At 38.0% G+C, this 16128-nt stretch overlaps 1 protein-coding gene across 2 annotated transcripts; it reads right to left on the minus strand.

The window, feature by feature from the left end:
• Nucleotides 1-1846: 1846 nt before the first annotated feature.
• LOC103995717 (flowering time control protein FPA) lies at nt 1847-15319 on the minus strand. 2 transcript variants are annotated; one of them, XM_065161572.1, is made up of 6 exons: nt 14785-15319; nt 8470-8730; nt 8102-8236; nt 7043-7983; nt 5555-6967; nt 1847-2150 (listed from the first exon to the last, which is right to left on the minus strand). In XM_065161572.1, exons 1-5 carry the CDS (start codon nt 15088-15090, stop codon nt 5575-5577), a joined length of 3036 nt encoding a protein of 1011 aa, XP_065017644.1. In that variant the 5' UTR covers nt 15091-15319; the 3' UTR covers nt 1847-2150; nt 5555-5574. The 2 variants fall into 2 exon arrangements, with proteins under 2 accessions (XP_065017644.1, XP_009414660.1); XM_009416385.3 differs by having other exon boundaries at nt 8485-8730; nt 14785-15318.
• Nucleotides 15320-16128: the final 809 nt, after the last annotated feature.

Genomic DNA, 16128 nt, shown 5'->3' on the forward strand with positions numbered 1-16128 from the left:
CAAATAGAAAGAATTTTTCAGTTTTAAATTATATTTTGGGCATTTGAAAAAAAAAAAAAAAAGATGATGACTAACTACGTATTACCCCTTCTAGTAAACTACTTGATGGTGGTAGACGACGATATCGCTAGGGATCGTGGGTGGCTATTGTAAATGAAGAGAGTGACGACGAGATGTGAGGGCTACTCGACAATTGCGTCGACGACAAGTACAATGATGTGCTCAGCGCTAAATTCTTGGACCCACATTTTGCTACCATCGGTGGATACATCTTTTGGGAGCTCGACAATCGCTCACATACCAACTTTCCAAAGCTTCCCTTCTTGATCGATGACAACTACGATGAATAAAACTCCTCTCCTAATGAGCTCCTCATCTCTCCTTTTTTGTGCCCACGTTAGAATTGACGCGGTAGGGAGAGGAGTGGTAGGAGCTCCGACAACCCCAGCTTTGGATCAAGTAATATGTCTAATGGGTTAATTGCGACGGTCACTACCATCTGTGTCGACGTCGATGCCAGTGACACCACTAGGCAATTGCATTAATGTTGAATGCAAATGGTGGTAGTCATAATGTTGTCTACAACAAAGATGGTGGCTGCTTCATAGTTGACCTATTGGGTAGATCGCTCGACCCAAAGCTAGGGTAATCAGAGCTCCTATTGCTCCCCTCGCCATCGCGTCAATTCCAACATAAGCAAGAAAAAGAAGAGATGGGGGGCTCATCGAATGAGGAGTTATATTGGTTGTGGTTGTCATCGATTGGGAATATAAGCTTTAGAAGGCCAATAGGCGAGTGATTATTGAGCACCCGACGACGGTAAAAAAATGTGAGTCTCAAAATTTGACGCTGAGGATGCCGTTGTACCTATCGTCGACGTAGTTGCCAAGCGACCATCACCTTTCGCCGTCGCTCTCCTCATCCACAATAGCTACTCGCAGCCCCTAATAGTGTCGTTGTCTGCCACTACCAACGTCGACCCCCACCACCAACCAAAACGTTAAAATTCTCTTTCTATCTTTGTTTTTATGTTTTCGTTGGTAAAATCGACAATGTTATGATAAATGAATTTAGATGTTTCATTTTCGTGAGATACCAATGTAATTTTTTTAAATGTAAGGAACGAGATACTAAAGACAACTAACTATAGGGGTAATTTATAATTAGCCTAGGAAGATGATTTACAAAATACACTTTTCCATAAAAGCTAAACACAAAAGACTTTTTGCTCTATAAATTACATCCGCATTCTAGATAAGAAGCAGAAAAATTATGGCTATATGAAAAAATTTAAAGGCCCCTTTGATATGATTTTAATATTTTATACAAAATTACTCCTTGCATTAAGACATTACATACCGTACGAAGGTATGAATGAGTCAAGATTTCTGATATCCCGACCATGCACACTGTGATTTCGTATCGTTATTTCCTCGCCCTCGAGGCCCACAAATGTCTCGTCTACGATATATGACTGATTCATCAAACCTTGATGAAACGACTGATTCATCAAACCTTGATGAAACCACTGCTGCTTGCATACGATATATGATCGATTCATCTAACTACAGATGCTATGCTTGTATCATTGATGCTTTTTTTGTTTTACGCTATGTTTGCTAAAGTAAACACACGTCGCACCCTAAACACACGAAAGGAAAAGAGGCGTCCCTGGAAACATGTTTGTTGTGTCGACCAATTAATTCTTAATGCATTTGAGACGGGAACCCTCGGTTCGGAGAGTGCCTGATGGAGCACATGAGATACGCATGGAAGACACCTGGACGTCACCAAGTTATTGTCCAAAGTTAAATGTGAATAATTTGAAGCGGATGCCAACGAAATCTGAACAAAGTAACGTCGATGTGGTAAGCGAGATATGAACAGAAACAAAATCGTCGACAAAATGGTAAAGACATCCTCTGGTTCGGGCAAGCGCCATATCCAGTAAACCCAACAGCAGATAGCTCATCCTCGTCGTCATCGTCAAGCTAGCGAAAGATTTTTCCCTATTCTTACAGTGAAACAACAAGAGAGAGAAAGAGACTGACATTGTCCACTTCCGTTCACAAGGTTGCCACGGCCAGGCTTCAACAAAAAGAGTTCCCTCCACTGCAGATGGATGGTGGTGGGATAGCGACGATGATTCCCTACAGCATAGTAAATAAGAAATAGTTAATTGAGTTCCAACAAATGGATCTGAACGCGAGTCGGCGAACTTGACGTTGACATCCGCACCACGAGGCAGAACCAGCGAATGAATGATACAATAAGATTTTAAGACCCCCCACGGCCGACCTCTTGTAGCTTTTGCCCAAGTCTATATATGATTATTAACGATATATTCAACATAAATATTGCCATGCATTACTAGATTTGTACTAACCATGCACGTGAGAGAGAGAGTGTGTGTGAGAGAGAGAGAACAAAGAAAAACTGCATTTTACTAGTTGAGGCTAAAGTAGTGAGACGGAAACAGCAGCTTCGAAGCATCATCAGGCTTAGGTTGTACGAGTCGTGTCTACAATAACATGAACCAAGCAAAGCCTTGAATGCTAGTTGTGGGTGTGCAAACATATGACGATGACTGTTACGAGGGGCAATGTTACCAGTACGCACAAAACAACCTAAGCAAGTTGGCTTCTATGATAGATGGAGAGCAACATGGATCCTACCATGTCAGTAGTATTCCTACAATCACAATTCGGGCAGCATGCATTAGCTTGTTGCTGCATTGCACTGCAGGTTATACGCAATATTTCTGTAAAAAGAGTAAGATTTCAAGAAGACCGAAATATGAACGTCTCGATAGAGGGATACGAATATGAAATCCGAATTCTTAGCGCCCGTCACACATGATGTAAACTTCTACTAGGAATTTGAAAACAACAACAGAACACCTTTAGCGGGTTGGATGATGGCTTACCATGAGTTTGGCAGACGGTGAAAATTTACGTGAAATCGTGGAACGAAAACCTAACCGCTGGGAACGTCAAAACCATCGCTAGCCAGCCAACAAACTAACTCTGATTCAAGATGTCAACATCTTTCCCATACTTGGAAATTCGAAATCGTGAAGCACGAATGAATGGTCGATTGGCTTAGAATGAGGTGTCCCAAGCAACCGCTTGGTTTGAGAACACACTATGAAGAACTCGTGAATATAACAAGCAAGATAAGCAATAACATCATTAAGTACAATTTTCAAATCATGCCATGAGCAATATCCTTGTGGTAATAACAAAATACCAACTACCTTAGGCTGTTAGAGAGTCCCTAATTGTTACTGAATAAAAATTTGCAACTCAAATTACAAAGTATGAAATGAGCACTTGAGAAACTTTTAATTAAAAATCAGTTAACTATAAAGTAGTGAATGCTACTATAATTATGCAAGAACTATTTAATTTGACCTCGAACTTTCTAACCCTTCATTTTGCCATAACCTATTGTAAGTAAATGATAACAGAGTATTCTACAATTACTAACATACATGATCTAAAGAATATAAATTCCCACATCTAACAAGGAACAGAAACAGACAATGTTGTACAAAAAACTGCTGACCTATTTACAGCAAACACAAAGAAGTCCCGACGAACATTTTTATTTATAAATGCACGAAGTCGAACACTAAGACAACAAAGTAACGTAACTGCACAGACATGAGCTCTTACCAGAAAATTAAGATAAGCATATCAACAAATCTGGTGAGATTATCCTAATTCCTCCTACAGACATTTGTTTCCACTTGGGAGCTAAGTGGACGCAAGTCGCAACAAATAGCAAATAGGTAAAACTGCTAGACAATTTTCCTTTTGCACCTAAAGGAGCCAATGCACAATCACAACCCCCGAAAGGATTAACTACGGACCGGACAGCAAATTCAAAGGAGATTTTGAAAGGCCTAACTACTGGAAAGGCTTTGACTTGAATTTAAATTCCATAATTCCATCTCCACACAATCAAAATGTCTAAAGATGACTACTAGGAGTCAACCCAAATAGACCATGCATGCCATGACTCCATTTGTAACTTCTATGACATAAGAATCAACTATATACATCCATAGGAGATATGGGGGATTAAATAGTAATTAAATATCCAGAGCTAAACTTGCCCACAAACCTATTAGAACTTGTAGAACATATGTCTATAGTAATTGGGCCAAAAAGTGGAAAACTAGCTACATTAGTGGTTCGCTCATGGCACAATAACTGTTCAACCATCCTAAATAGATGTTTTGAGCAACAGAATGCAAGCTGTCTAAACAAGCCCATCAGCATTTCTTGATGATTTTGGCTGGTCTGCTGATAGTAAGCCAATTAGCCTGGTCTTAGCTATGCAATGATATGTGGGAGACAACATCCAAGATAAGTGACCTCAAAACTTACTTTGTACTGTGGCAATTGACAAGATAGATTGCAGTCATGGACTCTTGGTGTTATACGCTCCTCAACTAGCCTGAATAGTTAGTTATTCTAAGCACTAATCTTCGACTTGTACAAAAAGCAAAACAAGCCTTACCAGCTTTCATAAATCATCCTAATTCTTTACTCAACTGTGTAAAAAATAAAGAAAAAACTTGTGCTATATAAAAAATTACTGCAGTCCATGGCATCAAACTTAATCCCTATATAATAAATTTGAGTTTTTTTAACAATAACAAAAATCTATAAATATCCCAACTTGTATGCAAAATTTACAGATTTCTAATGGATATCAAACCTCGCAGGCTATGTGACCAAGCATATAAAAATAAATAATTTTGGACTGAACAACTAGAATAAATGCAAATTGATCTAATCTCTTTTCCAAAATTACAAAGGAAATAACTAGCAAATAGCAATAAAAAAGCAATAACATGGAAGTCATAAATCACATTCTCTAGATGGAGATGATAAACTAAAGCATGTGACTAAAACCAAGAATATTCAACCAGTCAAATAATTCAACAAGAAACATGCACCTTAATTAATCTTCACCATGTCCACAAGATACTATTATAAACGACCTGAATCTACAAAATGATATATCGCTTCTTATGAAGTTGAGATAGCACTAGCATACATTTAAATGACATCAAAAACATCCAATTGACATCAGTTACCATACTTGTTCTCCAAAATCAAGCTTTACATTGATATAATGATTACTATATTACATGGAACCTTATAGCAATTCTGGTCTAACTTTCAGACATGGTTAACGCAATTTTTGCATTGAATAACACTGCTGCGATCAGGTTTTACAAAGGAACTATATTCATTCCCCAATAAAATGGTGATACCTGTGAAATCTAAAATAAAGCCTAAAATCTTTGTTCAAACTTCAATTAAGTAATATTCATTAGTTCAAATTTGCAACAAGGTCAAACCAAAATGATAGCTAATCTGCAAATCATGGACTGTAACAAATACAAACATGAAAATCAAAAGAGAAAACTATGCATTTTAGTTCAGTTAATTCTAAATAGCAGAAGAAAGTGATATACTAAAGTAAGCAATAAAACTTCAGCATATCCTTTAATCACACAACCAAAGGAAAATATTACCTGACACCAAGAATTACTTCTCACTGCTGATTTCCAGATCCTTGGACAGTGTGAGCACTTGCTTGCTGCTGTTGTTGAATTTGTAGAAGCAAGTTAGCAGCAAATTGAAGTGTTGACTGATATCGCTGGTTCTTGTCAGCATCACCTTGGGATGTTCCTTGGCTAGAACCAGCTAGAACAGGTTGTAATTGTTGCCCTTGGTTAGAGATCTCCATATTCCCTTTATCATTTGTTGCAGGCATGGCAAGTTGATGCTGAGGTATATTGCCAATGAGATCATGAGCAGATGAAGAACCAAGTCTCGATTGCTGCTGGACAATCGAACCAAACACATCACCAACATTTGTTGTTGGTAAGCTTCCGTAGTTGTCACGAGATGTAAGAGGAGTATCAAGCTGATAAATTTGATTGCTTTGGGTGGCAGCAAATTGTCCATGTTGTGATATTGCATAACTATTCAACAGGCTAGTCGAAACAGGAGGAGCTGGTGGCATGTTAGTAGCAGGATTTTGAATCTGCAGCATACCAAGTAATGGTTGTGTAGGGGGGTCAGCCCCATTTGAAGTATTAATATATGGTGGGAACTGAGGGAGCGATGGTGCCTGGTGACTGAAATTTTGTCCTAGATGAGGTGGCATACTATATTGCTCCATGGAAGTAACAGAAAGAGTAATTTGGTTATCTTGCCTTCGATTCTGAAATGGCACAGATCCATCAGGGACCGTAGAGGTAAAAGATGAAGCTGATCGCACAGTGGAGCTAGATGGCAATTGAACAGCACCAGAAGCTGATGATTGAATGTTGCCAGGGATAAGAGAAGCTAAAGTAGCTATCAGATCAGGAGTCAAGGAAACCTTCGACTGGGAAGCAGCAGCATTGCTTTCCTGGTCCACTGCAGCTGATTGTGATAGGCGTTGTTCATCCCCATGTGCCAACTGGAATTTTTCAGTTGCTGCATGACGTGCCACCTCCTCATGCAAGGACTGGTTAAAATCAACTCTCGATGCTTGATCATCATTGCGGGAAATAAACTTCTGCAAATTAGGTGCCTCCTGCTGATCAATGTGATGGGATGTTAAGGGAGGAATGGCTAGTTGTGATTGTTGCACAACTGTACTGGTTGATTGTTGCGGCATTTTCAGAACAACACCATAGAGACGTTCAGGACCCTTGACACCCAATACCTTGGTCAAGAAATCAGATGGAGGCACTAAAAATAGTGTAGTACCATCCTCAAGCTTTGCAACCCCCGCACGATTTTTTAAGCCCAAGTACCGTAGAAAATCTGTATAAGAGGCGAAATCATCTTCACTGTCTGGCAGAAAGAAGACAATGTCGAAACCAATCGCCTCATCATAATGTTTTGCAAGCATATCTAATCCAGTTCTGGCTGAGCAGTTGACAACATCAGACCTGCCAAAAAAATGTCATATCACAATAGTCACAGTAAATATCAATTCACTCATGTAATGAGAAGCTCAGACTTACAAAGAAAGGTCGATGCCCTTTCCTATCGGTATACAACGAGCATAACAAACATGAGTTCCACCTTTAGCAATAACACCACGCCAGCAGTAGTCTTTATCAGAAAAAAGCACATTAGGACGACTGTGAAGAACAGAACCAAGTTGACTTCGGCTTGAAGCACCTCTATCAGGATGAGAAAACACAAAGGGATGATCTCCAACGCTGCTGCCATCAACCCTCCTTGCCAGAAGAAAACCATCATTGGTGGGAGAAGCATCCACCCGTAACCTTTTTGGATCTCTCATGTCAACCCCATCCCATCCATCAGGCATGGGACGGGCAGCTTGAAATACACTTGAAGGAGAAGGCAGAATGCCCGGTGCTGAAGGAGACCGACGTCTCCAACTAGGCGGCATGGATTTGCTTGCATCAACATCAAGAGAATTTGGTGCAAGAGCACCAAATTCATGGAACTCAGGTTCCACATGGCGAAGATCAAATCCTTGTGGTCCAAATGACCTTGTGAAGATATTTGTTCCAGGCATAACATTAGAATGTAGTGAGCCAGAAAATTTACTTGAGGTGACTGAACGTCCAGCACCCAAGACTTCCAGAGGTCCAAAAGGCCCTTCATCTGAAAACATCTCAGGTCTATGTGCTCTAAATGAAGGGACCATTGGCAGATTATCCTTACCAGGTGCAAATTCACTGTTTGAAAAAAAGATCTGTATCCTAGGGTCATTGAAAAGACGACCTTGAAGACCTTCTTTAGCACGCCTAGCTTCATCCACACTTCTAAACTCTACGAAAGAATAATGCCTCGATGGATAACACTTTATCCTTTCAATTTCACCAAAAAGAATCATAGCATTATGAAGCATCTGCTCATCAATCTGAACAGAAGGTGGATATCCTACCCACAGAATGTTGCTTGGATGGCCATCTTTCCGCACTCCATGAGGCTGAAATTTTAGACAAAAAAAAAATGACAAAATGAAATCAGTATCCTAAAAAAAAAGTATGTAGCAACTAAAGTCAGCAAAATATTCAGCATAATTCAGGTTTTTTGTTCAAATGTACCATATCCCTCTTAGACCCAAGGGACGAAGAATTATGGAAGTTTCTCAAGTCATCTGGAGGCAGAGATCGTTCTACTGGTTCCAATGTTCGGTTGCTCAAGTATCCGTTCCTTGAATCATAGCGGTCAGACCAATCCTATTTAATGACAGGATTAATATGAGGAAAAAACATAAATAAAATATCGTAAGGATGTATATCAAATGCAAAGTCATCAAGATAAAGGATTGCACATGCCATCCATGCCCTATGGTACTTTCCATTCAAGCACAATGCCTACACTAGGCATGCAGCCATACTGGTGTCATAACCCATGATATGGCTAGTCAATCCTTGATCAAGATAACTGAGAAGCAAGAAAGTAATGCTACCACCAGGCTACAGACCCTTCTAGGAGGTTGGGATCTCAGAAAATCTACACGTATTTGTTCACCAGCTAACCGCTTCCCGTTCATGCTTTTGTGAGCAGCAATGGCATCTTCCAATTTGTAATATTCAATTACAGCTGAGTTTCGATCCCTGAAGAACTTGTAGTCTTCAATCTTACCAAACTTCAAAAATTCGTCTTCAAGTTGTTCCTTTGATATAGATGAATTAAACCCACCAACCCAAATCTGTTTAGCTGCTTTTGGCTGCACCAGAAAATTAAACACAAAGCTCACTAAATACACAGATACTTGATTATATTTTCTAGCATTCAGTTCTAATATGTCAGCTTTCTCTGACTGCAAATAAGCAGAAAACCAGTGAGAACAAAAAAAGAGAAAAAAGAAGAAAACCACAAGCATAATGACATGCAGCAGTTTTTGTAACTGTTGCGATTCAACAAATCGATGCATCAGAATATGAAAAGAATATGCTTTCATCAAATTATCATTCCGTACTTTTTTTTGCTAAAAGAACAGTGTCGTTTGAACTCACTTATCTTGATCAGACAAGCAGGTATCTTGACGCTTTGCTCTTGATTAAATAACAAATACAAGCCATTGTTAACAATAGGTAATAACATGGACAACTACCTTCAGAGCAATCTACAGTACCAGTTACCAAGCATTAAAAGGGTTCCATCCATAATACATCAAGAAAGGAAGGAATATTTTGATTTTGATGATGAAATGCGACAATACAGTGAAATGCATACATAGCATAAGTAACAATAGAATGAAACTCCAATAAACTTCAAAACAAGTAACGTATTGTACTTAACCAAATGAACCAGATGTCATTAAAGATTTAAATAACACATATGTTGCTTCTCTGGCCTATAACATACAAATAAAGCAAACAACTACATAATTATCAACAAAAATATGCAATCCTTCCCAGACGCCACGTTGGCAAGAGCCTAGTATGTCCCTTTTTAATAGAAATAGGATGTTAAAGGACTCTGGCTTGAAAATCAAAGTTCTTCAAGACTTCAAGTTAAAGCAATAACATTGTGAGCCATCAGCTACGATCGAAAGCCATGTTAAGTCTATAAACTTAACAACAGTTGATACTTCCTCAGTCACGAAGCAAACAAAATTGCTAGTGCATCAAAGTATATAGGGTGCACGAGACTCCCGCAAATGCGGGGTCAGAGAAGGGTCAATATACGCAGCCTTACCTTTAAATATTTAAAGAGGCTGTTAACATGCATCAAAGTATATACATCAAAGAATATAATTTCATAGTACTGATAAAATTTCAGTGCGACTTTTGCAGCAAAAATAATAATAAGCTAAAGGATGCCCAGATTCAGAGAGGAGCTTAAAAATTGAAGATATGTGTAATTAATATTAGCCTATTAAGCTTGTAAACAATTTAAGATCCCAACGTATGCAATGTCAACCTACATCCAAGATGGTACTTGTAGAAAATACATTATTTAAAGATTCTAACAAGTTTAACTAGCCATCTGAAGCTACTAAAAGACTACAACATGCTAGGATCACATGGCATGTATAGTCCCAACTATCTGGGGTCGACTACATGCATCTGTTGCCTCTATTAATATCTGTAAAGAGTCATAAGTTTAGTTAAGTTCAGAATACTTAAATCTTTGTTTATGGTTTCTATTAAGGTCTTTTTAGGTCTTCCTTTACCTCTCCTCATACCACTAACATTAATAATTTCACATCTTCTAACTACTGTATCTGGAGGTCTCCTTAGCATATGCTCATACTATCTTAAACGATTTTCTTTCATCTAATCTTCTATCGAAGTGATACATAGTTATTCACGAATAAAAGTATTTATTTTCCTATCTTTCCTAATAACTTTATACATCTATCTCAACATTCTCATCTCGATAACAAAAACTTTTTATATATGTTATGTCTTAACTGTCCAACACTCAGATTCATAAAACATTGTTAGTCTCACAACTGTTTTATAAAATTTTCTTTTTAATCTCAAAGGCATTCGATGATCACACAAGACTCCTGATGTCATCGTCATCTTAACCATCCTGTTTTTACTCCATGAATAATATATTCACCATTCTCTCCATCTTGTTGAATAATTAATCTAAGATACCTAAGGCTTTTATTTAAAGAGACTTCTTGTCCATCCAATTTAACTATATTCTCTTGTTTATTTTTAAAATCACTAAACTTACATTTTATATATTCAGTCTTAGTCCTACTTAATCTAAAACCTTTAGTTTCTAAGGCTTACCTTCATAGCTCATGTTTATAATTAATTTCACTCAAGCTCTCATCAACCAAGACCATTATCAATAAATAACATACACCAGGGATGTTATTATGTAAGTGACTAATAAGTTCATCTATTATCAATATGTCAACATGATCAGCAAATGAAATTTTTTATAAGTAGAAAGAAAATATTCAGACATTTATATGAAGCATTTAAAATAAAAGTATTTTCACATATGGAAATTGTCATTATCCAATAATCTATCAGTAGCAAATGTTGGACGTAAAAATCAGTTTTATGAAGTTGTTGCATGGCTTTTTGGAAGTACAAAATTTGATGTTTAAAAATTAGAGCATTTGACTAACAGTGAATTAATGCATTTAAGATCAGAAGTACTTTTTGTTTTACGGCATTATAGTCAAAAACACCAGCTGTCATGCTATGCACTTAGTTACCTGGGCATTCATCCAAGTAATGCAATGTGTTTACCTTTATTGTTAATTATATCATCAAATAAGAACTTCAATCCATACATGAGTTTTATTTTGTTGAATATGCAAGATGTTTATTACCAAAACACCAAATTACACACCTCTAACAAAATAAAAATTAAATTCATTCATATCTAAATAACAAAGCAATAGAAAATGATACATCTACCGATCGAACTTAATATCAAATAAATGGTCAAAAGATTCAATCTTTTGTGTTTTGCTCTCATTCATATAACCCTTTGCTTTCCTTCTAAAGCACCACTTTTGACCTTCCCCAACTTGATGTTGCGTTGTCCAAAGGTTTCACCTTTAGTTGTTGTGTCATAAAACATAAAGTGACAACTTTAGTGTCTTTTGCATTCCTTAAATAATGGTTCTTCCATCCATGATTCCTTTTCTTCTGCTGTACCTTCAATTGTCTTTATACCTCAATGTAATTTTGATTACCATATGAGATTGATCAATTAAACCATGGATAGAGGGGAGATAAAAAGACGGAAGCGGAGATATTAGAGAAAGGGCAACAATGGAGAGCACAGAGAAAGAAAATAATAGGGAAGGAAAAGGAAGGAGTAAAGGGAGCAAACATGAAAAGAGGGAAGGGAGTGTGACTGTGATGGTTGATTGTTGGCTATAGAGAGAGGAGAGTAGAAGAGGGGGAAGAGAAGAGGAGGGGAGAGTGTGGTAGTAGTGGGTGTTGGCCGAGAGCAAGGAATGGAGAGAAAAAAAGAGAGAGAAATGTGATGTGAAAGAAGAGGGAAGAAAAGACTACAGCAAAGGGGATGCCAACTTTGCACAGTGGAAGGGAAGAAAAGAAGGGGAAAGAGAGAAGAGATAAAAGAGGGCAATGGCGGAACACTCACGAAGAGAGGGGAGAAAGAAGAGGAAGAAACAGGGAAGTCAGAGAAAAGAGAGGAAGAAACGAGGAGACTTATCAAACTGGGAGAGACGTAACCAGCAGTGCAACATTAATGACAAAAATGCTAGGGAACAGCACCAACACTGGATGTGGGGTTAAGTTTGGTGCCAGCCAAAAGGAAGAGAGAATTGTGTTTGGGCCGGATTGAGGGTTTAGGTCGCCCAAGCCAACCAAGGTGAGTGCTTGGAACATCCAGAAATTCCCAGGGGATTAGGTCGCCAAGACCAGCCTAGGTGAGCACTTGGTATGCCTTGAGGCACCAAGGGTATAGGACCCCTGGGTCATCCTACAAGCACTTGGGAAGCCCAGAGCCTAAATTGAGTCACTCACCTAGGCACAGAGGGCATACTTTTTGGGCTAGTCCATGATTGTTTTTCTCCGAGTATCACCATAGATAATACTTCCCATTAGTTGTACTTACTAACAGGAATTTCGATTTTGCACAGCCAAGATTCTTTCATACTAAATTGGCATGATAAAGGAAGTAGGGCCCATGTCATGTAAAGAATGTCCAGCTTTATGTAATGAACCATTTTTGAACTCTTATGGGATCACTAAAACTATTCATTTCAAGTTGCTTCACAGTTTTCCACATATTCACATGGCACCATGAAGGGCATCAAACTTATTTTTCAATTTGCTACACATTTTTCCAGCATTTCACATTGCATCATGACAGGCATCCCCTTCATACTACTTTGGCTATGCTATTAAGCTTGAGAAAATAATAACTATTTGAATAATACACTGTTGACCATTTGCAGGAAAATAATTAACTCAATTTGTGATAGCGAAAGCATGTCAAAGTTTAAGCATCCTATTTATCAATGGCATAATCAAATTGAGAAAATTTGTAAAAGTTTCTCTTATCTTCAATTGCAACAATTGGAGACACAACAACTCAAGTTATATAATATAGACCTTTAAACAATATATTTTAGAAATCATGAAACAAAAATTAACTAGTGGCATTATACAATGAGCAATCAATTGTATTCAGCAAAAATATGAATGGACCTTCAAGTGTTTTTACAAAATAATAAAACAAAGTTATCTTTCCCATTCTTTATACCAACCCATAGCCTAAACTTTGCCTTCAAAAAAGGCATATACATATGCGCATATTTGGGAAGCAAATTAGTGAAATATAACTACAGTTTGCTGTCATCTCTTGTTTTATAATCTTTATGAGTTTAATATTTTTTTGGTTGATTTCATTACCACAAAACCACCCTGAAAAATGAAATAGTTTAATTTCTGAGTCGTCAAAAAATTGCCATAAAAGAATTGGCTTCAATATGTCAGTCACTGAAGAATTCTTCCAAGATAATTCCAAATTTAAACATGATGATCATGTATTGCATTCAATCTCCAGTTTGAACCTCAAATGGAACCTCTTTTAGTTGTCCAAATATAAAAATGATATTAGATAGGAAGATGCAGGATCGTCAGTACATTATTATTAATGAAGATTCTACTAAATTATTTGACAACTTTGACAGTTCTCTAATGTATCATTGAATTATTTTGGTCCCCAAGACACAACCTTTTGAATTATACTGAAATTTCTTGACAAATCATTGCATTTTCAATAAAAGAAAGTTCAACTTCTAATATTTATAAATTTTTTGACATGTAAGGTAGAAATGTCAATATCAACAGGGTGTGAACTACAGCTATCCAACATAGACAACGACGTTAAATATTTTGAATGCCATGGATATGACTCGTGATATAGCCAAACACCGAGTAAAAGATCATTTAATTGAATTTTGTTAATCTAATGAATAAGCATTCCATCTTGAAATCCTTCCAAATTGCTTCAAAATACAAGTGATAAGTTTGTGGAAAAACCCAAGGGCCAAGACCTCCATCTTAGTTTAGAAAGTGTTATGTTAGTGACTGCAACCTTAGTTCTACCCTTTCCTTTGAATATCTTAATCAGTATATGAATACATACATGACTTGTATGAAGCTACTCCACTGAGTACATGACATCAAGAGCATGGTTGTATTTAACAATCTAAGAGTGGTGGAATTTGCATCAATCTGTTCTTGCATTCTCCAATATGTTCTACTACATGTTAATCAAGGGCAGTGTATGTCGTGCAACTCAATTTGTAATCAATAGACCAATTGATCAGATCCTAAAAATATCATGTCATGGAGTTGCTACATGAAAATGAACGTGTAGTCTGTGATAACACTGAAAACATGTGGGTGAGCCAGTGTTATGAACAGGTTTCCAACCATTATTAATAAAATTCTGACTACTTAACTGATGCCCTAGATAACTAATGAATGTTAGTCAAAACTGATATCCGAAAACCATACAGTGGAGCATGCCATATCGTTTATCCCGTCGTTTCCATGTCTTATTAGTGACTGTAGGAAGGTGATTCAGATTTCATTCGTGTGAAAACAATCTGTAACCTATTGATTGATTCCATCTTGAGGCACAAAACTAACGAAGATTCAACCTTGAGATAGAAACCTAATAAAACAGATTAAATCAAACAAACCTACTCAATGTGTGCATAGCCAAACAAAATGATAGATTTAACTAGTTATACCAACTTTTGCGACGAATTAGCTAGCATTCAATTTCAGGTTCCACGAAAGGGGATACAAACCGGTCGGGCAAATTCGAGCCTCATCGCATGCCCTTGGATTATAGACCCCTTTAAGGCTTCCTTCGCGGCCTTGGCTTCGTCGACAGTCCGGAAGTACACGAACGTGTAGCTCCTCGACCCGCGCATCGTCGTACAATCCAACGCGCCGTGCTTGGCGAAGACGGCCATCACGTCGGGATCGGTGATGTCAACCGGAAGGTTCCCCACCCAGAGGGTGTTCGAGGGGGCTTCATCGTTCTCCGGCTCCTTGGACGGAGGAGGCCGGCGGAGGTCCGAAGACCCGCCAGCCGACTTGTTCAAGGGCATCGACGGATCCGCCAAACCCTCGACGATCTGCACCGAATCCACAAGATCTTGGGCTACAAAAAAGGCTCGTCCAGAATCGACCTTCTCGAGGGGAGATACCGAGAGCGGCCACGCTAATGCGGTGGATCGAAAGGAAAGAGAGAGGAGGGGGCAGGTGGAAGAAACCCTAGACCGAAGGGAAGGATTTGTCGCCCGTGGCTTCTTATGGGAACTAGGTAGCCATTGCCCTGCGAGACCGCGAGGGACGCTTCTAGACGCGACTAGGGCACGAGTTTAGGTGCGACAGGCCGGCGTTGCGCTTTTGGGTGCGGGTGGTACTTGGGTCGGACTTATTAGGATCCTCGGGCGCCTCCGCGTCCGTCACTTCAATCCGAAACCGAAAAATCTGGTGCAAGTTCAAATCACGCAGCGATTCATGAAGACTATCCACTTCCATTTAAGGTTCCAATTGGAATAATTGACGTATTACATTTGGTAATCGCAATCAAGACTCGAGCCAAGACACGAATGACATATCCTATTGTTCGCGAATCCAAATATTAATCATGGATTAGTCAGCTTACCTATTAGATACCATATGTCAATTAATGACTATTAATCTGCCCCTTTTACTCGTATATGACCTGAGAGCAATCGTCCGACCAATTTAGTTATCAAATTTTATTAGGAATTTGAGTTTTAATTATAATTGATGGGAGACTTTATTTCTAAATTAGATTTGTTGGTTCATAAAGATTATACATATGTTAAGTTTTAATTTTTTTGTTTTGGATAAAAAAACGAAGAGGTAAAATTCATTTTAACCTTTGACCATAAACCGACCTTATGATTTACTTGTGTCTAAAATAATGATATACTAACTCATAATAAATTATTAATATAATAATATATATTTTAATTAAAAAAATTCAGTTTAACCCTTGTAATTTTGATTATAGACCATTTAAATCCTTATGATTTTGTTTGTATCTAAAGTAACTCATACATTTTAAAAAACATAACATATAAATCCCTCCCGTCAAGTCTGAGTTGACAAAC

The sequence above is a fragment of the Musa acuminata genome, chromosome BXJ3-8 (assembly GCF_036884655.1).
Source record: "Musa acuminata AAA Group cultivar baxijiao chromosome BXJ3-8, Cavendish_Baxijiao_AAA, whole genome shotgun sequence".
NCBI classification, from domain to species: domain Eukaryota; kingdom Viridiplantae; phylum Streptophyta; class Magnoliopsida; order Zingiberales; family Musaceae; genus Musa; species Musa acuminata.